The 25151-nt window shown below is 42.6% G+C and overlaps 1 protein-coding gene across 1 annotated transcript in view; it reads right to left on the reverse strand.

Annotated features, from left to right (window-relative positions):
• The window catches only part of PLXNB3 (plexin B3), a 93424-nt gene that overhangs the window by 27146 nt on the left and 41127 nt on the right, over window positions 1-25151 (reverse strand). The window contains exons 4-11 of the mRNA XM_063432713.1: window positions 15099-15224; window positions 14340-14440; window positions 12336-12468; window positions 11898-12054; window positions 5541-5649; window positions 5190-5307; window positions 4490-4618; window positions 1536-1658 (exon numbers count right to left, since the gene is read on the reverse strand). Coding sequence (XP_063288783.1) covers window positions 1536-1658; window positions 4490-4618; window positions 5190-5307; window positions 5541-5649; window positions 11898-12054; window positions 12336-12468; window positions 14340-14440; window positions 15099-15224 — 996 coding nt within the window. The remainder of the gene's footprint in view (window positions 1-1535; window positions 1659-4489; window positions 4619-5189; window positions 5308-5540; window positions 5650-11897; window positions 12055-12335; window positions 12469-14339; window positions 14441-15098; window positions 15225-25151) is intronic.

Consider the following 25151-nt stretch of genomic DNA (forward strand, 5'->3'; position numbering starts at 1 on the left):
GACATTGAAAATGCATAATGCCATAGAAGCAGGAAAACAAATCAAATTGTGTTCTAGGATAACTTTTTTCCCAACAGTCATATGGTTAAATATTCCATAACCATCGTCGGAGGCTCACACGCCGCTGGCGGCGGCAGAACATCAGAGCCCCACATGGCGCCCGAAACAGGGAAGACCCGGCCTCCTTGAGCAACCGAGTCTGTGGATTACAGGTGACGGCCTTCACAGGAGCCTGGGGCTGGCAGACGACGACCGCAGGCCTGCACCAAGTCCCATCATTATGGAACCTACAAATTACCGGGGCCATCTTCCCCACCTCTCGGACACACACGGCGGTTCTGCCCAACAACGGTATAGGCTGAGGCAGCCTTACTAACGGACAGCTACACCACCATCACACCTGACTAGGAACTGACCAGTTGTTGACGAAGCTACCGTCTTCTCTTACCTTAATCTGTTGAATGTAATATTTTGTGAAGCTACTATAGTTGAGCACAGTTAGTCGTATATGTCCATGCTGTGTGTCTTTTCAGCTCAAGACTTTAAACAAGGAAAATGCATAGTTCGCCATATGATAGAATTTACCTGCATTAGGCTGCATAACACTTATCGTGTAGATATTAGATGATGATCATACAGCTATGTTTTTACGTTCCAATCCGCAGTATGCATATTGGTTTCCTGGCAAACGCTAAGCACAGTTAAAAATGCTATTGTATCGTCTGTAGAAGTTTAACCTACTTCAGTAACCCCAGTGACGGCCTAGTTGGCATGACCTTACCTACAGCATGCCTACCCTGAAGCAGCCCTGCATAGGAAACATTATAATGCTATACTCGTTCCTTTTACCTAATCTTGCATGCTGGGTTCTATATGCGATGACTACTAACCTGTTCCCTCCCTAAATATGACTCCTCACTGCATTAAATACAAACTGGCTCCTATAGCACGGTAGGACATGTAGGACCATAGGAACACATAGGGGTAGCCGAACCAGCACTGTTTAGCAACAATTGCTCTTGTTCTTAGAATCATTGCCTTAACCAAGCTTATGTTCACTATTAGGCATCGAAGAGTTAACATGTTTTAGCACTGTTCAATGATAGCAATGTCATGTATAGTGTGAATCATACCTACAAAGCCTGATATCACAATTTTTTTTTTTTTTTTATACATAATGTATATCAATGTTCCAACGTTACGTTAATTAAGCTAGACAACAGAGACATACATTATAACCCACCTGTTTGTATACATCACTGTATTAAGCTTGCATAAAAAAAAAATATAAAATGAGGCTGTTAATTCTAGGAGATTTTGTCACCTGTTATGTCGACATTAACCTGTATAACCCCTGCAAGTCTCCCTCTCTTTATTCTGTACCACCATAATCGTATGCCTCAATAAAAGAAAGATTGACAAAAAAAAAAATATTCCATAACCAAGGAAAGAGCCATTCATGTAATCCTGAAACTGTATTTGACCATCGCTCCAGAATCTTTAAGCCTTACAGCTTTGTTTTGCATTTCACCTACCTTGTGAGCGTCGCAGTGCACCTGGTACAGGTTTTCATTCTCAGCTACCCTCTCGATGTGGGCTGGCAGGATCATGGGGTTCCCTTTCACTTCTACAGCACATCGGTACTCCTGTTCCTCACCCTGTAGGCAAGAAAAGGTTACAGATATTTAGATATTTATGCACAAAACAGCAACTTAAAGCACCTACACCTGTCAGTCAGCATAGAGAAAGCATTAAGAGCAGAGGAGAAATGAAACAATGTTTCTGTTTCCATCAATATTTTCAACGGGTGCACAGATGCCCTGACCGGGTCTGGACTAAACTGGATTGTGGTGTCCGTTGCTTAAAATATAAGAGGAATACCCCAAGCACCATGGCCAGTATAGTGCGTTGTAGTGGTTATGGTGCCAGGAGTACCCTGGTGGTGACCCTAAAATGTAAGTATTTAAATAATTTTAGAATGGTTTGACTTTTTACCCAGAGTCCATTAGATGTGGCTCCCTGCCTCTACTACAGCCTTCAGAGAGACAGCTTCCCTCTGTCTGAGCTACGCCAGGGAGTGCAAGGCTTAGCTCATTGGCTGATCACGTTCAGCTGACAATTTGTAGTCTGAAGGTTGTAGTGGAGGTGGGGAGCAGCACCCAGTTGTCCCCAGGTAAGAAGCCAAGCTGTTCTAAAACAAATTTGACTACTTACATTGGAGGGTCACAAGGGCACTTGGAACTTTCCTTTAATAGAAATCTAGAGAGGGGAAAAAAAGGTTAACACAAATTGTTGAAGTTTTATTCAATATAAATGGGGTAATTTACAGAGAAGAGACAGTTACACTTTAAAGCTGAATAGCTGAGTATTCAGTAGCTTTGGAAATAAAGCAAATTCACAAATATACCAAGGTTCTTTTTTCCCCCATATAGGATTTAAACCTCACCCCCCATAATCTAGATTCCTAGACATGCAGAACTTGCATTACACCACACAGAAATCAAGAATCTCACACTATACCCTATGTGATCAGAAAGTTTTCATTCAGATAGATTGGCCACCCACCCGAGCTAAAGCCATGAGCTGTGCATGGAATTTCCAGAACACCCCCTACCTTCCTTAACCTACGACATTTCAGATAAGATCATCTCATTTCCTGGTGGAAAGAATACTTAGAGGGGCTTTCAAAAAAAAAAAAAAAAAAAGAATAAATTAAACTTAACTACTTAGAGAAAAGTTAATTAGGGTCTCTACTGCAAATTAGACAGTTAAAAGATACACATTTTGCTCAGCGTAAATGTTCTCTGTCTGAATGGCTGATCTTCAACCTCTTATTTTATAAATTTTCCCCACAATTAAAATAATCAAATATAAACCATTTCCAATAAATATTATACATACTTTACTTTTTTCGTTTTTACACCTTAAATTTCAAGGAGTAATCGTATAATATAAATGAAAATGACCTCTATCAACTTTATATGTTTTAGAAACTATTTTTATCTTTGTGAAAGAAAGATGTTAATTCAGTCTCTCCAAATTACAATAGAATCCTTTTTTGTTCCAATCTGTTTGACTTGTCACTCCTCTTCCCATAGCACATCGTATGATAATCTGTTCTCTAAATTTCAGGCCACAATGGTAACTTGGGGGAACTCCAGTTTCTTGCAATCAACAGTTAAACAGTAATTAAGATGTGAACGTATACATTTTGCTTAATGTTCATGTTATTTCACTACTTGAAAATGAGAGACATCTCAATGCATCTTTCCTGGTAAAATATTTTATTAATAAATAATAATGGCTGTGATCTTCAACTTCTTATTTTATACACCATTTGTGTTAACTCATGAGTTCTTTTGCGATACGAAAAAATCCTATGATTTTCGATACATTAAAAAAAAAAATCATTTTATTTATGGAGATAGACACATAAAATATTGGAATATATGAAGGTATGAAGAGAAATAAGGAACATTAACAAATTATGGCCATAAGCATTGTTTAATGAATCTACTTCCTAGCCATGCAGTAAACTATAATTTGACATTTAATTATGCTAAGTCACTCGTGGTCAGGTGGCGATGGCGTCATTTGACCTCAAATTTCTGCCTTTGCTATATAGAGATAGGGTTTCCAGGCCTTTGTAACACTTTGATAAGCCTATTCTGTTGGCGAAACAAGATAATTTTTATTTTTACTATTATTAAAGATCAAAACATCCTGGGACCTTTCTGCTCACTACCTTCTGGATCCGGTTTCCTTGGTGGTGTATATACCACCTACATCCCAGGGTTTGAGCAAACCATATGTGCTCTGTTCACTGTAAGTAATATCACATTTATCTCAACACGTTCATCTAATGGTGTGCACTATATAGTGTTCTCTGTTCCATATTCACATGGAGAGGACCTGTACCACCCACTATCTCAGAGTGGGGATCCTACCACTCAACGCTGTACTCCAGGAACCACTTTAGGGTTCCAACAGACCGCCAACACACAATTCAGAAACAGAGGGAGTAAGAATCGCGCTCACTGCATTCAAAGGGTCTTAAAGAAGGACTGTCGCCTCTCGTGATTTTTAATTTTATGTTAGCTTATTCCCTATATTTCCCAAAAAGCAAATATGGGTTTGTGAACTGCAAAAAAAATAAAAAAAATCAAATCAAACGTGGAAATCCACACCTTCATTAACCTGCAACTGTACACCTCAAACCTTGCTACCTGTCAAGCAATATTGCAAAGCTTGGTCGTTGCACCTGAGAGTCACAGTATAGAAGAGATAGGAGGAGACGTTAAACAAAGTTTCTATTTCTCCTTTTCATTTGCAGTGTTTGCCCAGACTTTGCCCTGATTTCACTGGATTGTGAATGTGGCTTTGTAATAGCCACTGCTTGCAAAGAACATAAAATAAATAAAAGGCTCTTTTTATTATACTTCAGTTGCATGTTTACACTCCACAATACGGTACAATAAACACAACTCGCCTCTAGAAGATGAAAATTTCGCCCAATAAGATCCAGTTTTCTTTCAATGCCGACAGGGATAAACCGAGAATCCACAATACGCTCTATCCTGGGACAGGCCTCTGGACCCCAGAGAAAATGCTGCATATCCTGTTAGGGACACATGCACACACAGGTCTATTAATATGATTTGTAAAAGGAACTGAATTCTAACATACTATCATCTAACTGGCTAATATAGGTGGTAGATATCACAGAAGCACACAGCGCTCCTGCTCAGTCACTTGCACGAAAATATCCTCCTTAATGACCCACACCCAGCTCTCTCACTCACCCCTCTCAGTGCCTGCACGCACCTCTCAGTGCCTGCACGCAGCTCTCCCCCCTCTCAGTGCCTGCACGCAGCTCTCCCATTTACCCCTCCACACAGCTATCCCACTCACCCCTGAGTGCCTGCACACAGCTCTCCCGTTTACCCCTCCACACAGCTATCCCACTCACCCCTCAGTGTCTGCACGCAGCTCTCCCGTTTACCCCTCCACATAGCTATCCTACTCACCCCTCTCAGTGCCTGCACGCAGCTCTCCCCTTTACCCCTGCACACAGCTCTCCCTATCACCCCCTCAATGGTCCGCACGCAGCTCTTGCTCCCTATCTTAATTAATCTCTCATAAATATACAACAGACGTTTTCTTAAAACATGCTAATGAATGTTGCTCACGTTTTGGTTTTGGCTGTATATCACGGTCTGATCTTGGCCACAATCTGAAGTGTGTGTGCAGCGGTGATCGGAGAGGCACCAGTTACACCTCCATGGGCTGCTCACGCATCCACCACACCTGTAGATAAAAAGACTTCAATGAGAGGAGCATAAAAACACTATATCGGATCAGTGGCTTCATCACGTTCTTGTTAGGAGCCGTAAACAGTTCATTTTATTAGATAGACTGACAAACACAGCCCTGAACAATGAACTGTTAGAAGGCTGAAGGAAAACTTGTTTTTGGTTCAACAGTTATACAAAGACCACCACGCATGGAAAAAAAAATAATAATAATAAATAAAAACTCACGGGGCATTGGTAGACAGCGCCATCACTGCTCCACAATCGTAGAATGTGAAATTTGTCACGGCAACCGTTATGTCGTGGAATAAAAGTGCCAGCTTGAGCGTCACATGATCTGGAGACGAAGAGCAGTCATGAAATAAAAATAAACAAAGAATATGGCCGACATGCACATTGTAACAGTCAACACAAAAATGATCACAAATGGTATTTCATTTCTTTGTAAAATGAACTATGCACAAATGTACCTGGCTTGGACGTTTCACACTGCAAGAAGCAATACATCTGTTGGATATAGAGATGTATATATGGAAAAGATTTCTTAAAGGGAGACGCCAAACCCCTGAAGATTGTGTACCTTTTTTTTTTTTTTTTCCCATTTTAGAAAAATGCTAATTTCTGTAGAAATCAAACCATCTATAAATTAACCTTTTTACCTCCCTCTCCGGTTGTCAAACAGACAACAGGTCCTGTTACTTCCTGGTTTGTTTAGCTCAGTGGAGCTAAACTCAAGAGGCAGCAATTGCTCAGAGCACCTGCCTTGCAAAGACTTCTCCCTAAGCTGCATTGGGAAGTCTGTGATTGGCCAGCCACAGAAAGTCTTAGTGGTGTTAGAAGGGGAGGGCTTGCAAGAGCTACAGAGACAAGAGAACTGCAGCTCTTGCAAGCAGTTTTTATATATATCCCCAATAGAAAAAGATGCATAAATAAATTTATACATGTTTTCACCAGGAGTGTAGACTCATCAGCCACAAAATGAAAACCACTGACAGGTGAAGTGAATAACATTGATTATATTGTTACAATGGCACCTGTCAAAGGGTGGGATATTCGTCAGCAAGTTAACAATTTCATGTGTTAAAAGCAGCAAAATTGGGCAAGTGAAAAGATCTGAGTGGCTTTGACAAAATAGTGATGACTTGACAACTGTGTCAGGGCATCTCCAAACTGGCAAGTCTTCTGGGGTGTTCTTGGTATGCAGTGTTTAGTACCTACCAAAAGAGGCGCAAGGTAGGACCACTATTGAACGGGCGTCAGCGTCATGGGTGCCCAAGGCTCACTGATGCATGTGGGAAGTGAAGGCTAATCCATCTGGTCTGATCACACTGAAGAGCAACTGTAGCTGAAATTGCTGAAAAACTTAATTCTAGCCATGAAAGAAAGGTGTCAGAATACACTATGCATCGCAGTTTGCCGTGTATGGGGCTGTGAAGCAGCAGACCAGTCAGAGTGCCCACAATAACCGTTGTCCACCGCCAAAAGCGCCTTCAATGGGGGTGTGAGCACCATAACTAGAGCATGGATTCAAGAAAAAAGGTTGCCTGGTCTGATGAAATCACATTTTCTTTTAGATCACGCGCGCGTTGTTTACCTGGGGTATGGTAAGACGGCAGGTCCAGCAGAGGCAGTGTTATGTTCTGGGAAATGTTCTGCTGGAAAATCTTTGGTTCTGGTATTCATGTAGATGTTCCTTTGAAACGTACCACCTACCTAGAGATGGGGTTCTTTAATGGCAGTGGCCTCTTTCAACAGGATAATGCACTCTGCCACACTGCAAGAATTGTTCAGGAATGGTTTGAGGAACATGACAAGGAGTTCAAGGTATTGCCTTGCCCCCAAACTCCCCATATCTCGATTCAATTCAGCATCTGTGGGATGTGCTGGAACAACAAATCCAACATACGGAGGTGCCACCCTGCAACTTGCAGGACTTTAAGGACCTGCTGCTAATGTCTTGGTGCCAGGTCTTGTGGAGTCCATGCCTCAATGCATCAGAGCTGTTTAGGCAGTACAAGGAAAGCCTACACGATATTATGCAGGTATTTTTTCTTTTTTATTCTTTATTTTTGTTTGTGCATGTGAAAACAGATTACAGGAATTCTTGCAGTGCCACGACAGCTACTGCAGGCATATTGGGAACATCAAGTTGCCATGGTATGCAGTTAAAACAGCACAATTTTTGTTATTTTTCATGCAAAATTAACCCGCTACATAAGACAACTATGTTAGTGCATAGATTACATTGCTAGACAAAGAACTGCCAAAAAATCATCAACATGAAAATTGCAAAGTATGCGTCTAAAACTAAAAGCTAGCTCATCAATCAAGTCATAGGGTAGTTATAGCTTAGTTATAGCTTAGTCGCTTTAGGTTACATGCTATGCGCACTCCTCCAGAAACTAACATCAGTAACCTGCATTACGCCAAGTTAAACGCAAGCTGAGTTATCATATCTAATGCAATGGGTCCCGATGGGATCTACAAGCTTATGGCATAAATTATACACGTTTAACTTAAATAAGTAAATGTGGGCTTTCAAGAGTATTACACAGTTGAACTTCGATATTACCACTGCCAAACTGGTAGGCGGGCGGCCACCGGGGCTGAGTGCATTCCTGTATCATTAGACATAGTAATATAATAGTATGGCTACGGTGAATGTTAGAGCGCCGTTTAGGTGGCAAGAGGTAAATAGGTAGCTGCTCTCAGGTAGCTGATGTAAAACTACAGCTTCTCTTGTTTAGTCAGTGTCCTGTGGTGTTGTGAGAGTCTATGTTGGCATGTATGACTCCTTCCCCTCGGACACTGATCCCTCACCACGGCAGTTCAGCTTCGCAGGTGCTCATCTGTGTGTGGTAAGTCTCCCCATGTCAGGCTTGGTGGTCCTGGGGGTGCAGCGCTTGAAGTCGTGTAGGTCTGTTTGGCTGTTACACGCTGCAGCACAATTTCATTTCGCGCCTTCTGCACTCGGCCCCACCTAGGAACAACCATTGCGGGCCGGGGGTCTCACTCTCCCAGACTGCGGTGAGTATTTCCACAGTTTTCTTGTGCTTGAAGTCCTCCGACAGGGCAGATGATGTACCCGCGGTTCAAGGAGGCTCCGTGGTGCAGGAGCAGATAATGGTGAGCTGTCTGCCGGCAGCCATTTTGTGAGGCAGTTCGAAGGTTCCGTGCGCCTCAGCCCCCACCTGTCTCAAGCTCTCCTCAGTGGGGACCGTGATGACCCCCCCGGTCCAAAGGGGGAGGGGAAAACAGGGCCGGCAAGCAACTCTGGCGGTCTGTGGCAACCGGGGAGAAAGCTGTGGCAGCCGGGGCGCTCCCATCCCCGGTAGGGCGCAGCCCTCGAAGCTCCGTGCCCCCTTCAGAGGACCAGAGCTCCCGATCTCGGGGTCTGCCACCGCTCCCACATCTATGGGTGTCTGGTAGGCTTGTTTTATGTGCGAAATTCCGCTGTAAGTAGCTTAAAAGGCCCGGTTTCTCCGGAGCCTCTGCTGCATGCGACCGGTTAGCATGGCGGTCCAGCCCCACCCCTATGCAGGTAGTTTTAATGTTGTGTCTGTCAGTCTCATGTACTAAATAGTGGCCTTATTTTTTTTTTGGGGGGTATTTAGGCAGTAGAGTGAACATGAGTATCTTTCCTTTATTATGGACTAAAAGAGCTAGAGTCAGCAATCTATGAAACAGTCAGATCCCATGTCTACAAATAAATCTTCCTACTACCATCCACAGCTATTTCATCACTGTAAAATAGACTGATCACTTCCCCATCCACAGCTCTCAAAAACACGAGGGGGAGGGAAGTGAAATTGTAGCTCAAAAAAATACCTACTGCATTACAGTAAAGTTATTATCCACAAATTAAGAAGGTTTTTGCCTTCAGGTAGAAATAGATTGTATATGTTCTGTTGGTGATAATATACCTAAAAGAATAGATTCAAATAAATGCTGTCCCCCCCAGCTAAGTACAATGTGTCTGTATCACGTAGAGGCAGTGCAGTGATAGCATAGCTAGAAGTCATATTTAACAGGAGAGATGAACATGGTTTGTTTGTTTGTATTGGTGTAAGTCTGTGAATACGGACTTGCAGACAACTGTGTAAAACAAGCTAGTTTGGACAAGTACTCAGTTCCAGTTAGTCTTAAAATAATGTGATGTGAAATAATTTTTTTTTTTTAAAATGACAGAAAGTATGTGACACAGGAATTTTGGAGGTGGAATGGGAATGTGGTAACACACACACACACACACACCAACTTTCTTATTACTAGAAAGATAATAAAAGGACAGGGATTGATTATAAGGTTGAGTCACATCTGCAGTTCAGCTCATACTGATGTCTCATTGGTTGAACTGCACTGTGTACTTTTCAAACAGGAAGTCGTTTTGTGGAAAGGGAATGTATGGCTAAGTGGGAGGGGTTATGATGCAGAATGCTGCAAATGTATACAATTCTTTTTCAAAATATTTAAACAAGGAGAAAATGTGGCATGACCAAATCTTATAAAATGCACTTAAGTTATATCAGAGCCCATAGTGTTCTTTTAAGTTAGGCCAATGGTCTAGTGGTAGTGATGTCGCGAACATGAAATTTTCCGTTCGCGAATGGCGAATGCGAACTTCCGCAAATGTTCGCGAACGGGCGAACCGCCATAGACTTAAATAGCAGGCGAATTTTAAAACCCACAGGGACTCTTTCTGGCCACAATAGTGGGGGCCCTAAACAAGAATAAAGGGGGGGGGACCTAATGTCCTCCCCCCTGTCCCCCACCCCTGAGCGGCACGTGGGGGCCCTAAATACCAATAGGGGGACGACCTAATGTCCTCCCTCCCGGACCCCACCCCTGAGCGGCGGGTGGGGGCCCTAATTGGGTCCTCCCCCCTTTTTTTACTTTTACCCGCTCAGGTTCTTTTTTGTTTTGTTTTTTTTAAACAGTGAGCAGCCACAGGCTGCTCGCTGTTTAATAGACATGCCCCTACTCACGGTATTGCGAGTAGGGGCACAATTTACTAATACTAAGTAATTTAGTATAATTGTTTCTGTAGTCTAAAAGCTAGCTGAGCATCATGGGAAATGTAGTCCATAAACAATTTATGGTTTCAAGGTTAGCCATCAATGATCTAGGGGCTAGTGTAAGAGTTAAGAGGGAGTGTTCAATGTAAAGGCAGCATAGAGACTAACAAGCTATCTTCTCCATGCACTGTGTTTTCCTTGTGAGAATGAGTTTTCTCATTCAAGAAAAAAAAAAAAAAATCAAGCTAATAAGAAAGCCAAGCTTCGCCATGCATGGTGCTCTGTCTTACAATTCCAAGTCACAATGGTTTCAGGATTGACTGAAAAATTTGCGGATTGTTGCAGTGAGGAGTTTTTCCGTGCATGCACAATAGCCTCCCAACGCATTCCTATGGGAAAGCATTGGATTGGCTGAGGTCATCAAGATTGATGATCTCAGCCAAGGAGGCGGGCCAGCCATGAGAAGATGCTCAGGGCTCTGGAAATAATAATCTCACCTTTTACTTCTGGCAAAAGGGGCAGGGTGCATGCATACATTTTTTTTATTTTATTTTTTTAAAGGTTTCACTTTTATTCAGAAGTTAAAGGGACACTCCAGGCACCCAGACCACTTCTGCTCATTGGAGTGGTCTGGGTGCCAACTCCCACTACTCCTAACCCTGCAAGTGTAATTATTGCAGTTTTTTATAAACTGCAATAATTACCTTGCAGGGTTAACTCCACCTCTAGTGGCTGTCTATTAGACAGCCACTAGAGGGAACTTCCTGCTCTATAGCACAGGAAACCTGTGCTAGAGCGTCGCTGGACGTCCTCACGCTGTGTGAGGACCTCCAGCGTCGCTCAAATCCCCATAGGAAAGCATTGAAATTTGTTTTCAATGCTTTCCTATGGGGAGACGTAATGCGCATGCGCGGCATTGCCGCGCATGCGCATTAGGTCTCCTTGGCCGGTGGGCGGGATCAGTCTCGCCCACCGGCCCACGGAAGAACAGGGAGGAGCGTCGCGGAGGAGGAGACAGCGGCGAGGGACATGCCTCAGGTAAGTGACTGAAGGGGTTTTTACCCCTTCAGTAACCGGGGATTGGTGGGTGGGAGGGAGTGGGACCCTCCAGTGCCAGGAAAACGGGTCGTTTTCCTGGCACTGGAGTTTCCCTTTAACTTGCTTTAGAAGTTTTTATCTCCTGTTCTGTTAATGAAACTTTAATGAAACTTTAATCACACACAAGAGTCTCCTGCACAACCTAGCAAGCTATAAACAAAGAATGAGATAAGAAATTCTAAATAAAACAGAACGTGCAATAAAGTATATAGAAACATTAGATCTCACTTTACAGGAAGCGTTTAGAAAGGCTTTGCAAGTTACATTCAGGGAAGTGTGACTAGGGCTGCATAAACAAAACAATTTAACTCGCAAATGGCAAAGAATCAAATCAGTGAGACTGCACGGGCATCATCTATACACCAAAACTGCTTCATTGACCTAAAGCGTTTTTTGTGCCTATAGTGTAAATTTCAAACATATCAGGGTAATTTTAAAAAAAGTCTAAATGCTTGCCAGGCCAGTCTCTCACCTTTCCCCTGTTGGTTAGGTGGTAGCACTTCAGATGGAGGTGAAGGGCAGGTGATCTGATTGCCTTCTACATGTGCCAAATGTGACCACTCATCAAATAGACACTGCCAGCTACCCTGGTCTGCCAGAGCAGGCAACAGCAGCACAGTCATGGATATCTAAAGAAACAGCAAAAATTATCACTGAGAAATGCAAGCACTAGATCGGGGTAGGCTACCTTCAGCACTCCGAATGTTGTGGACTGCATCGCCCATGTTGCTTTGCCAACATAATGGCTGTAAGAGCATTATGGGAGATGTAGTCCACAACATCTGAAGTGCCAAAGGTTGCCTATCCATGCACAAGATTTCAACAAATAAGATGCACAGACTATCTAGTATAAAAAAATATATACATTTGAAACAAACAAGTGAAATACAAACACACACACACTACATACATCGGTTTGATCCTGTCGACTTTGATTGGCTGGAACAACATCCTCAATGATCGGACAGTGTGTGAGATTATCAAAGCTCCACAGCCAGTGGTTCCTCTCCATGTAATTGTCACACTGCTTTCTTTGTGTGCATCTACAAGGAAGATACAAGCCATCAGCTGGGCACACAATAGGCAAGAACCTTAAAAGGATGGCAAACCAACCCTACGAAAGGTTATAAAACCTAAACAAGACATGTTTGGTAAAGAGTTGTTTTAGGAAACAAAATACGCAAAGGTTACAGAGACATGCGGAATTTAAAGGGACACTGTAGGCACCCGGACCACTTCAGCTCATTGAAGTGGTTTGGATGCAACAACCCTTTTGCACTTAGTGCTGCAATGCAAAACATTGCAGTTCCAAAGAACAGCCACCAGAGGGCTTCCTAAATCGTAATGGACCTTTGGTCTGGTGTCTGACGCTGGACGTCCTCACACTCTGCACGCTGACCTCCAGCATCAGATTTTTCCCCATAGTAAAGCATTGATTTTAAAAAAAAAAAAAAAAAAAAAAAAACTTCCCCAGAAAGAGTATAAAAAAATATATCCCTATATAAAAATATCAAAATATTACAATATTAAATTTTTTTTCATAATATTAATTTGAAAAGCTTATCCAAAAATAATACATCAATGCCATCACCAGAAACCATTGATGCAAGTAATTATATTTGAATGTTGATTACTTTGGGACATGCTTTGCCTTTTACTTCAACATGCATTGAGGAGGATATTATGGGGGGACAATGCACAGAGTTCCAAAATAACACATGAAAATATGAAGTGATGGTGCGCGGAACTCCGCAGAGTGAATTACTGTCTGGAGCAGTCCCTCCAAATATTTCTTCCAGTGGGAGATCAAATGGAACCTTTCATCACAATGCTTTTAATTACACCTCCAGAGTCAGGAAATTGGGGGAAAAAAAGTACGTGTATCCCAACCTGGAGGAAAGAAAAGCTGTTCGCTCGAACGCATTTCAACTGTACATGAAATTTTTGGAATCCTTTTCCGGTCTGATTATAGCTGATCATTAACCTGCATGCAAGCCACAATCCTCCCACCCAAGCAAAGCTCTGGCAGACATTGTTTAATTGTCGTAGGAAGTCTTTTGAAGCAGACAGAGGTGGGCAGAAGGGTAATCTCAATTTTTCTTTTACACATATGGAATCAAAGAATGTAAGGTAACAATATATTGCAACAAAAACAAGGAACATGAGAACTCTGAGAAATGACAAAAGCTTAGAGAAAATCAGTAGCTTGCTCTTCGGTAAATCCCTGCTCTGGTCTCAAAATAGTTTTTGCTCACTTGTGCCATTACAGAGAGAACATATTCCAAAACAGACTGATCCCACCCGTAAGTGCAGTCCAGAACCGTAATGCTGGCAAGTTCTCTCTGCGATAGATCATCCCAAGACTACTTTTTTGGCCTTCTTTGGGCATCGTCATTCAGGTGTAGCCGATATCCCTCAAGGCACGTGGAGCACTGGGTCCACATCCATTTTACAAGAAGAGTTTGGATTATAATACTACATTTGAACATACTGAAATCAGCTTAGCAGGTCACACACTCTACCCTTCATTCCTTACTTTCAATGTATTAACCCTAAATGTAATACCGCTACGAGATGTTACTTAGATAAAAGACAAATAATGCTGTGCCTTCTTCGTGTGGACATTACATGCAGGGACATTGTTCCAAGCATTCTCAGTCCAAGTACAAAGTATTTGGACTTGTCCCTAAGAAGGACAGGTAATAAAATAAAAAGAACTCTGAAAGATCTACTCAGGAGATCAATGGCAAACTACTGCCCTGAAGTGGTTTGTCCATTACATTTTCTATGTCGCTCTGCCACCCCAATAGCTGGGAGAATACCATGAAATTGTAGTCCACAAACATCAGAAGTACTAATGTTGCACAGGGTGTCTGTTCAATCAGACCTGTTCGTGACTTCCCAAACTACTTACTTTCCTTCGAGGACGCACCAACCACAAAAGGGATCCCTAGCTTGGTGGCAGGAGTCACAGGTATCGTATTTTGAACATTCGGCCACTGGGACTCTGGTGACCTGAAAAGAGTCAACAGAAAATCAAAGTTAACAGAGGTGAAGCTAGAGGATTAAAGAACAGCTTCAATTAGCAATCAAGACACATCTACAGAGTGGCAGTAAACCCATTAGAACATAACTGTGGAACACCAATAACTTGGTTTGTATTTCTTCCTACTAGAGTAGGAACCAATGCTATGCCATGGCTTACTGGTGACCCTCAATCCATTTCAAAGTGTGCAATGAGTATGTTGACCGTAGGTCTGTAAAAGGGGCGATTGCAGCCCTTCAATACGTTACTAATAAGCATCAGATTTAATGTTGACACATATCAATTAAAACGAATAGATCAATTTGGCTAGAGGTATGCATAACACTCCAGTAAAGCTTAAAGTACATGTGACCTTTTTTAAGCTTCTGCTTTAGGTAAAAAATAATAATAAAAATAAATAAACAAAAAAGTGCACATCGGGAATTTGTCTCATTGGTTAAGATGTGGTTCAGGAAATTTTGGAAAACCAGTGATGTGGTGAGTAGAGGATGAAACACAGAGGGAAATGTACACATAGTTTTAACTCAAAAGTAAAAATAATTCCCAAATAAAATGGATCCAGTGACTACTGAAGACGAGTTCGGGAAGCAATATGTCATTTATAAAGGCCGGGAGGTGCCATCTCACCTGTGACTCCGTCATGACATACAGCAGTCTTCCACTCTCATCTAGAAGGAGGTCAGGGCTGACAGCAGATCCTGGGACAACTTCCATGGTGTTATAAACCAGCCCTTGACTAGGCGATACAAATACCTGCATGATGGAGATAGGTTTGTATCAATAAAGTACAAGCCATTAGTTTTTGTTTTTAATTTTACACAGAAAAGATTGTTTAACTCTCTCTGGAAGAAATAGTGTGGTTAGCGAAGATAAACTTCCAAGAACAGTGCTCAAGTCAAGGTCTACTTTACAGTTTTGGAAGGGGAAGACCATATAAATCTTCTGGTTTTCATCCGCCGTCAGTATTTATGATTCAACAAAATTAAAAAGCTGATATGCCTAAAAAAATATATATATATGATATAGTACCCCTTTAATTGTGTATAACTCCATCCACAGGATGGACATGATGCTAAAATATGGAATAATAACAACATAAAAAAAAAATCAATTAAAAAAAAAAGAAGACTTGAAGATACAGGAGAAGATGATAATGGAACATAAGATAGTCTGGCTGCATACTTTGACAGACATGAGCAAAGATGGCTCATAGAGGAAACCTTACCATTACATACACAGTACTGGGATTGGGGAGCGCATTTTCAGCATACACAGAGATGAGGGACACATTTATAGAAGGCACACAGTGTTGCTCTTAGAAAACACATTATCAGCAGACACACACAGTGCTGGTATGGATACAGAGCTTTGTTATATTGTGTGTTCCCCTATAGCCTAGCGGAGGGGTAGGCAATCTTTGAAACCAGAGAGGCTGTGGACTACATCTCCCATGATGCTTTACCAGCATTATGGCTGTAACAGCATCATGGGAGATTTAGTTTATAACATCTGGAGTGTGGAAAGGTTGCTTATCCCTGGTCCAATGGCGCAGAACCTTTTAATGATCTCTACACAATATGAAACATCGGCTGCTAGAGTGAAAAATATATAGATTTTTTTTTATCAAATATTGTCTGAATGTCACATGCAAGAAATATGTTATTTTACATGGACCGACACATCTGTAAACCTACTCACTGTGTGTTCATTCCACAGGAACTCAATAAGTAAAATGAATGTGGTTTGTCCAACTTTCAGCAAGAGCATTCACTAATTATTTGTAATGTATATTCATTTATCCAATTGGAATATCAATGTGATGATAACTACATTGAACTTGTGGGGGGTGGGGGGGGAGGGGGCAGGGGAGAATTTAAACTAAAATCATATGAAAAGTCACCGGAGATCACATGCTATCACAGTGGAATCATCGAACAATGTATGTAAAGAACAACACTTCTAATACAGAGTGTCAGACGTAAGTTCTGTTCCTGTACAAACTACATACAAAAGCAATGTCAACTTCCAAGAAGAAAGAAGCCAGAATCAGCAAGTAAAAGTAGCAATAATAATAATAATAATAATAATAATTTTAAAAAAAACGGAACATTTTGTGCCTCATAGGTAAGTATCAGATGAATTGCCACTAAGGCATGAAACGAATTGGCAAGGGAAAGCAGTGGGCAGATGATGTTCCAGGTGATGATTTATATGAAGAAAAAAGGGTACAGTGTTTTTTTTAATACAGAAAAGAATAGATAAGGAATTAGTGGCGCTATTAATCACCCAGTGCTGTAAAACAACAACTACCGAATGTATTGTCATCAAGTACACTCAAAAAATAGATAAAACCAAATACAAAAGTGAAAGAGCACACATTATTATTATTATAGGGATTTATATAGCGCCAACAAATTCAGAAACGCTTTACAATATTATGAAAGGGGGGGAGGAAATTTACAATAAATGAGACAATTACACATCGACATAGGAACAATAAGTAGAGGAGGCCCTGCTCAAACAAGCTTACAGTCCAGAGAAGGTGGGGTACAAATACACAACAGGGCAGCAAGGGTGACAGCCACCAAACAAGGTGGAAAAGTAGCATAACTGGAAGTAAGAGTGGAGTGTGGCTCTTTAGGAGAGCAAGGGACAGATGTAGATAGGTTTAGACTCTGGGAGTCCATAAGCATTTCTGAACAGATGTGTTTCGAGGGACTTTTTTTAACAATTGAAGAATAGGGGAGAGTCGGATGGGCGTAGGCAGGCTGTTCAAAGGAAGGGAGTCGGACGCGAGAAGTCCTGCAAGCGCGAGTTAGCAGTAAGGGTGCGGGCAGCAGACAGAGGAAGGTCACTGGAAGGGCGGAGAGACCGAGAAGGGGCATATCTATGAATCACGGAAGAAATGAAAGAGTGGCTAGAGTTGGTTAGAGCTTTATAGGTAAGGGTTAGTATAATTAACTGACACCTTTAGGATACAGGAAGCCAGTGTAAGGATCGACAGAGGGGCAAAATATGGGAGGAGTGACGGGTGAGAAAGATCAGCGTGGCAGCAGCATTCATTACTCATTGTAACAGAGCAGTTTGACTTCTAGGGAGTCCAACTAGGAGAGAATTACAGTAATCCATGCGAGAGATTACCAGAGCATGAACAAGCTCCTTGGCAGCATCTTGCATGAGAAAGGGGCGGATGCGGGCAATGTTTTTAAGGTGGAATCAACAGGTTTTAGCAACATACTGGATATGAGGCGCAAAGGTGGGGCCAGGATGGAAAATAACACCAAGACAACAAGCTTGCAAGGATGGACTGATGCAAGCACCATCAACTTGCAGGGAGAGCGAATGAGGAGGAGCAAAAATAACGAGGGACATTATGAGGGGCAAAAATAAAAAGTTTTAGAGAGATTGAGTTTCAGAAAGAAAGGCAAGCAGTGACACATAGGACCGTGGGAGACAGATCAGGGGAGGAGAGATATACCTGGATGTCGTCTGCATACAGATGGTAGTGGAATCCAAAGAAATTACGGAGTTTGCCCAGAGAGGCAGTATAAAGAGAGAACACAAGGGGACCAAGAACAGATCCTTGGGGGACTCCAACCGAGACAGGGAGAGAGGAGGAGGTGTCATTGCAAAAGGAAACACTGGATGGACATTGGGAGAGATAGGAGGAGAACCACGAGAGGACAGTGTCACAGAGACTGAGGGATTAAAGAAGGAGGACATGATCAACAGTGTCTAAGGCGGCAAAGAGGTCAAGAACAATTAGTATGGAGTAGTAGCCTTTGGATTTAGCTGTGATTAGGTAATTTGTAACTTTAATTAGAGCAGTCTCAGTAGAGTGGAGGGGGTGAAAGCCAAACTGAAAAGGATCGAGGAGAAAATTGGAATTTAGGAAGTTATTTCAAACGAGTAAAGACAAGTCTATTTAGAAGCTTTGAGATAAAAGGAAGCAGGGATAAGGGACGATAGTTGTAGGATAGGTACAACAATAGCATGCCCTTAAGGGGAGCAGGGACAACACCAGATGAAAGAGCAGTTTAGGATGTGTGTTAAGGATGGTACAAGACGAGGAGAGAGAGATCTGATAAGGTCGGAAAAGTACTGGATTAAGCAGACACATGGTGAGGAGAAGTGCAGCCCCCACTTGTTCTGTAGCTGGGGAGAAAGCCTGGAGGGTAGGGTATGTACTCTCCAGATGTGGTTGCGAGAGAAAGGAGCAAAGGGGGAGAATTATTTCCTTAGCTGTGCAATCTTGTCGGTAAAGTAGCATGAGGCTATCAGCAAGAGGGTTAGTTTGGGGGTGGTGGCTTGAGGTGGGCGAAGAAGAAAGTTGAAGGTATTAAAGAGACTCCTGAGATTGTGTGTGAGCATGAACGAACAAGAGAGGAAAAGTAGGATTGTTTAGCAAGGGTCAGGGCTGTGCAGTTTGAACACAATATAAATTTATAATGGAGGAAGTCTGACAAGGTGCAGTACTTCCTCCAGCAGCATTCAGTTGAACAGTAGTGGGTCGACTTGGTGTGCCATGGTTGGAGGCGCTCTTGGTTGAATTTTACCTTTTAAAATACGATGGATAGTTGGTTATAGATGAGGTCCCACTGGAGCAGAAGTATATCCCAGTGGGACCTCATCTATAGCCAACTATCCCTGTAGCCAACAATCTTTTAAAAGATTGGCTCTGTGAAATGCACGTATAATTCAGAGCAAAAAAAATGCACGTATAATTCAGAGCCAATCTTTTAAAAGGTAAAATATAACCAATGTGTGCACTTTCACTTTTCTATTGTGTTCTTTTTTGTGTTTGTTTTGATTTTTTTTTTGTCAGTTCGTTTTTTGTTTTGTTTTTTAGACTGAACTTGCTTTTGCGTAAAACAAAACAAAAAAAACACAACAGAAATAAATAACCAAAATGCAAATTATTGAAATCATAACCCCCTGATTTTAATGTGCACATAAGCAAGAGAAAAAAAAATTGTAACCTCTGCATAGCAAGCTCAGTTTTCTACCTCTAGGCTACTGTCAAAATAGTAACTTTGAATGAAACTAATACTTTTGACACATGGCATCCAATTCAGACACCTTAGTGGATATGTAAAGGAGCATTCCAAAAATCACTACTAGGGACATACTGAGCATGTCTGCGTACTCTTAGACAGATCTCACAATCTATACACACCCCTAACTGCACAAGAGATTCTCATTAAAGGAACACTATAGTCAAAAAAACAGCTTTAGCTTAATTAAGCGTTTTTTGTGTATAGATCATGTTCATGCAGCCTAACTTCTCAATTCTCTACCATTTAGGAGTTAAATCACTTTGTTTATGTAGCCTTAGTCACACCTCCCTGCATGTGACTTGCACAGCCTTCCATAAACACTTCCTGTAAAAGTCATCTGATGTTTACAATTCCTTTACTGTAAACTCTGCTCTATTGCATATTCCTTATCTCCTGCCCTGTTAATAGCCTGCTAGACCCTACAGGAGCCTCCTGTATGCAATTAAAGTCAATTTACAGAGCATAATATTAAAATGTTTAAAAGTAAGTAATATCGGATTGAAAACAAAACCATTTTTGTTTTATGAAGGTAGTGTCAATCACACCCAGGTGAAATGTGGCTAGGGATGAAACTTCAGAAGCATGCTCTATACACAAACTACTTAATTCAACTAAAGTTGTTATGGTAACTATAGTGTCCCTTTAAGACAGCCATATTTCTCTATCAGTCTGTTTGTGCAGTAGTGGAAGAAAGGGAGAAAAAATTAGAGCACTATATGTATGTTTCAATTCTTAATATAAATTTGCACATCAACCCTTTCCCAAAGGAAAACAACATCAGTAGTTCACTCTTTTACAACTGGAAATAGTTTTGTCTTAATGACAAACAATTATCTGGTGGGACATTGCAGTCACCACTGTCCAGATCAGAGAAAAAAAAATAAACTGGCAACAGGACTTTAGACAGCTTAAACTAGAGGCATGATGTATAGTTAAAAGATATATAAGAGATTGGACTCAAACCTGATCAGACGCCATATTTCTGAGCTCTCCCGGAGAAACCCGCAATCCACCCAATAACGACCAAAATTCTACCGATCCGACCCTAAAACCCACAGAACCTGAACCAGCTAGTGGGGCCGAACCGGCAGATGCCTTTTTTCCAGCCGCAAAAACAACAAAAGCGGCGCCGCCGAGTTGAGGCCTACCGCCCGCTGACACCAACAGACCTCGAGGCACTCCTGTGGAGAAATTTTGCGGGACACCCAGGAGCTGAGGCGCCGACACACGATCCAGCTATGGGCCGTAGGTCGCAAAAACCGGCTGCGGGGCCCGATACCAGAGATATCGGGACCATGCTCCAGCGGCCGCCTCAAAACAAATCCCCAATCTCATCGGAGGAGCCCCAGAATGGGGCCGATGCTGAGCCGTACAGGCCTGAGGCAGAGGCAGAGGCAGCATCCACCACCATAACAACACCCCCAACCGGGGAAGCCTCAGACGATTCCGCTCCGACAACAAAGGGAGATCTGAAACTCCTTCTAGCAAACATCCATAAACTGCTGGAGGCCGACTCAGCCAAGTTCAAATCCGAACTCAAAGAGGTCAGGGAGAAAGTGGGGGTGGTCGAAGATGGAGTAACTGAGGCACACACCAAAATCAACGTGATCCAGGATACGGTCCTACAACTACAACAGAACCAAAGAATCTTGATGACAAGGCTTGCGGCCATGGAAGACCGGCACCGCCGGTTAAACATAAAACTTAGGGGGATCCCGGCCTCAGTGACCGCGGAGGAACTACCCCACTACGCCAGACGCCTCCTCGCAACCCTCTTACCCCCAGCGGCGGCCCGCAAACTAACTCCAGACAGTATATACCGCCTCCCATTGACAACTCACACGCAACAGAACCTGAACCGTGATGTCGTCCTGAGGTGCCACACAGTTCAGGAAAAAATACAGGTTATGCAAGCTGTAAAAGGAAAAACGCCACTTACCTTCGAGGGCTCCACATTGTTATTTTTCCAGGATCTGTCAAAGGCCACCCTTTTGTGGAGGAAATCCTACAGCCCCGTCACCACCCAACTACGCTCGGCAGGCCTGCCATACAAGTGGGGCACGAATAACTCCGTCCAAGTCACGCGGGATGGTACCACACACGTCCTGCAAACCATGCAAGAAGCCACCTCGTTCCTCCACAAGCTGGGACTACCCACCGCAACAACAACACTGGGTCTGCCTACAGGTACATGGGACCCGACCACAGTGACTCCCTTTACCCCGCGCTCCAGAGCGCCATCACCACCAGACCCGTAGAAGACCACGCGGAACACAGACATAAGGCCTCACGGGCGGGATACAGAAGCCCATGACATATGGACACAATCGAAAATCTTGACAAAAGAATCCTGAACTGGTTCGATGCAATCTTTTTATTTAAATTTTTCTTATTTTTACGTTTATTTTCACCACACATGTTATCATATATCTTAATGCCAATGTTATTTTCCTGCTGCACCTATATGCATGATGACACCATCACCCCCTTCCTACGTTAGGACACAGACCCTAACCTCCTAAAGGAGGATGACGACAGTAGCACGCGCACTCAAACCCTAATGCCAGACAACCAAACAGCCACCCCCAATAAGGCATTACCTGGACCCATATAACACATCAGGATAAGAGTCCCCTCCCCCCGCAGCCCCACCTGGTTAGGGGCCTCGCACCTCCCCACGTTAGTACATACTACACCGCGGCCTAACGCCCGGTAAAGCGCACCTGCCAAACATGGCCCACGTAAAAGGCTAACATTAACACCAACCCCAACTATACACGCTCACACAGACGGGCGAAGGCTGGAACCGAACTGACCGTAGGGTTTAACCCTCACTGACCTACGACCTATACACGTCAAAGAACCACAGACCCAACACCACATACCCGACGACCATCACGAAACACTCTACCCCCGACACAGGGGCAGACATATGGGAATGACACTGTCGAGAACGGACATGATCATAAAAAAAAATATAGTGTTCATGATACACAACACATAACGGAACATATCACCGACAACTCAATGTCTTCAAACTGTTAATGTATGATATGCATTGCCTAAATTGTCCGCAAAATGTTAAGTTATGTTATGCAAGACAAATGGCTGGCATCTGCCGATGTGACAGTGCCGGTCCGAATGTTAAACCTAAACACTGAAAAATAAAGAATTAAAAAAAAAAAAGATATATAAGAGAATATGCAAGTTCCATCATTGTGTTGCAGAGCTGTATTAAGTAGTAAACGTCATCACCAACACAGTGATGTCATCTGCAATGGATTGTCCCCAGTTCCAGTAGGGAAGAGAATTCCTGCTACTTCGGGTGAGCTGTTCCCGGCAAGCCAGCAGGGCTTGGATGTAGAATGAGACCGCAAGTTGTCCTGCCATAAGCTTGTGGCTTAGGTGGCTTTTGGCAAGATGGAGAGTGGCAAGCCACTCCCACCGGGGAAATACTTCCCCAGGCATGTCCACTACCTTATCCCTGCTCAATCTGTCCTATATTCCGACATGGATGACACGGTTGTGTGGCAGATGACTGTGGATAATGATTGCGAGCCAGGTTTGGAGGTACAAAGAGGAGACTGGGGGGGCAGCATTCTATTTAGAACTTAATGTGGTGACCTGGAAATGTGTAACATCGGTAAGTAGACGACTGCGGTAGTAAAGACATTAGAGGATTGTGGCATAGGTACTATTACCCTGCTGGAATGGCTGTGAGTCTAACCAAGAGAAACTTAACATAGTAATTTATAGATTCAGGCTTTAATAACTGCCAAATATTTAGCAGCAGCTGGCAGAGTAGAAGCCGCCTCATTGTTAAACAGCCCAAAATACTGCGTAAAACAAGACATTTCAAACACCATTACTTAATTCAAGGAGTAAGAGCTTTTTTTTTGAAAACACAGCTCATTCCACGCTTATTTTTATTTACGTATTTAGTCTTACCATGAACTTATTTCTCTCTTTTCAAATAAGTAGATTGTTTGTTAATGCAGGTTTAAAAAATGATATATACAAAAATTTAAGGGGGCGGGGCCTGACAGTCAACTGAGGCAGACGTGTGCTGCTGAGGCTCCTCCATATAAACTCTAAACTAAGCATATTACAGTCTTTTGCCCTATTTTTAACAGCAAACATGCCAACTTACCTGCATCGGGCTAGGTGAGAGGGCCGACTGCTCCTTCACCTTACGATCATACAGCTTGTTTTGGGCCCTGTTTCCCTCTCCTTCTGGACCGGTGGGGGGTTATCCCGGTCCTCACTGGTGTGCCTACCAGCCGCAGCCACAAGAATGATGCAGACAGCGGTGATAAGCTGCAGAAACGCGCAAAGTCACAATTCAAAGATGGCCGCCGCAACGCCCAGGGCCCTCCACGGAACAGGCCTTTGCACAGCTGTGGGAGAGATTCTGGGCTTAAATCAACCTCAGGGCAGTGAGAGATCTGTAGAAGAAACGCTCCTTACAATCGACTCTTAAGGGAACCCCCGACCCAGTGCCTACTCTTCATGAAACAACCCTGATCCCGAATGAAAGGAGGTGAAGAGGGAGGAAACAGCGGTCGCCACATCCCTGGAAGACAGACAGCCGACACCTACCTAGGCCTCGGTCAACCCAGAGACTACTCCAGAGGCACAGCTCACACCCGCGGGAGGATGGGAGACCCCGGGTATACGTTCAGGTCGCAGACCACAATCAGAACCGTGGGCAACGCGCCATGGACTGTGCAAGAGCCTGGGGCTGGTGGTGCACTGCTACAGGAATCCGGAGTTGCACTCTACTCCCCCCAACTGCCTCCTGATGCTTGGAATTGGGTGAATGGAGACTATCACTGCATAAAGGCCTACCGTTTCAGATGCCAAAAGCCAAAATCTCAGTGGCCACCAACCAGCTAAAATGTCTCATTTTGACCAGTTGTCAATTTTCAGTATCTTTATATTTAGAGCATATGCTTAATCATTATAGCCATGTTGCAAGGCCCCATTGGTACTTCTATTCTCTGACCCAGTATTTTAGCTTAGGTCTATAATCCTTTGTTCTCATGTCAGGAACTTAGTGTAAGATTGTATATTTTGGGAATTTTCTTTGTTTTCCCACCTAGACATGTTTGACTAGCATGGTTCTATATCTTCTTATTTTAAAATATGTGCGGATTATTGTGACATTTAATGCTATGGCTATAAGCCTGTAATTATATTTGTCTTGTCTTATGTATAACGGTCACTCCATTTCTGTGTTTGTTATCAACACACACCAAAAATAAAGAATGACTAAAAAAAATAAAATTAAAACAAATTATTCTGGCACTTTCAAGAAGATACCGAGATATGCAGAACAATTTACCATTTGCTAACTATTTTTCTCAAATCTTGTGTTTCTATATTAATACTCCACACACCCATCTGACAAGATGAGAGTTACTATAATCTCATATAGTCCCCCCTTGTATTTATAAAAAAATAACATAAATTAGTAAAATGATTTAATTATGTAGTTTTATGTATTCCTTGAACAGCAATATTTTATCCTATGTGGATGCACTTGTTATGCAACCCTTTTTTTAAATAATCAAATACCTTTTAAAAAGTAAAAAAAAAATTAAAAAAAAAAATTAAAAAACAT

Source organism: Pelobates fuscus, chromosome 9 (genome assembly GCF_036172605.1).
Source record: "Pelobates fuscus isolate aPelFus1 chromosome 9, aPelFus1.pri, whole genome shotgun sequence".
NCBI lineage: Eukaryota > Metazoa > Chordata > Amphibia > Anura > Pelobatidae > Pelobates > Pelobates fuscus.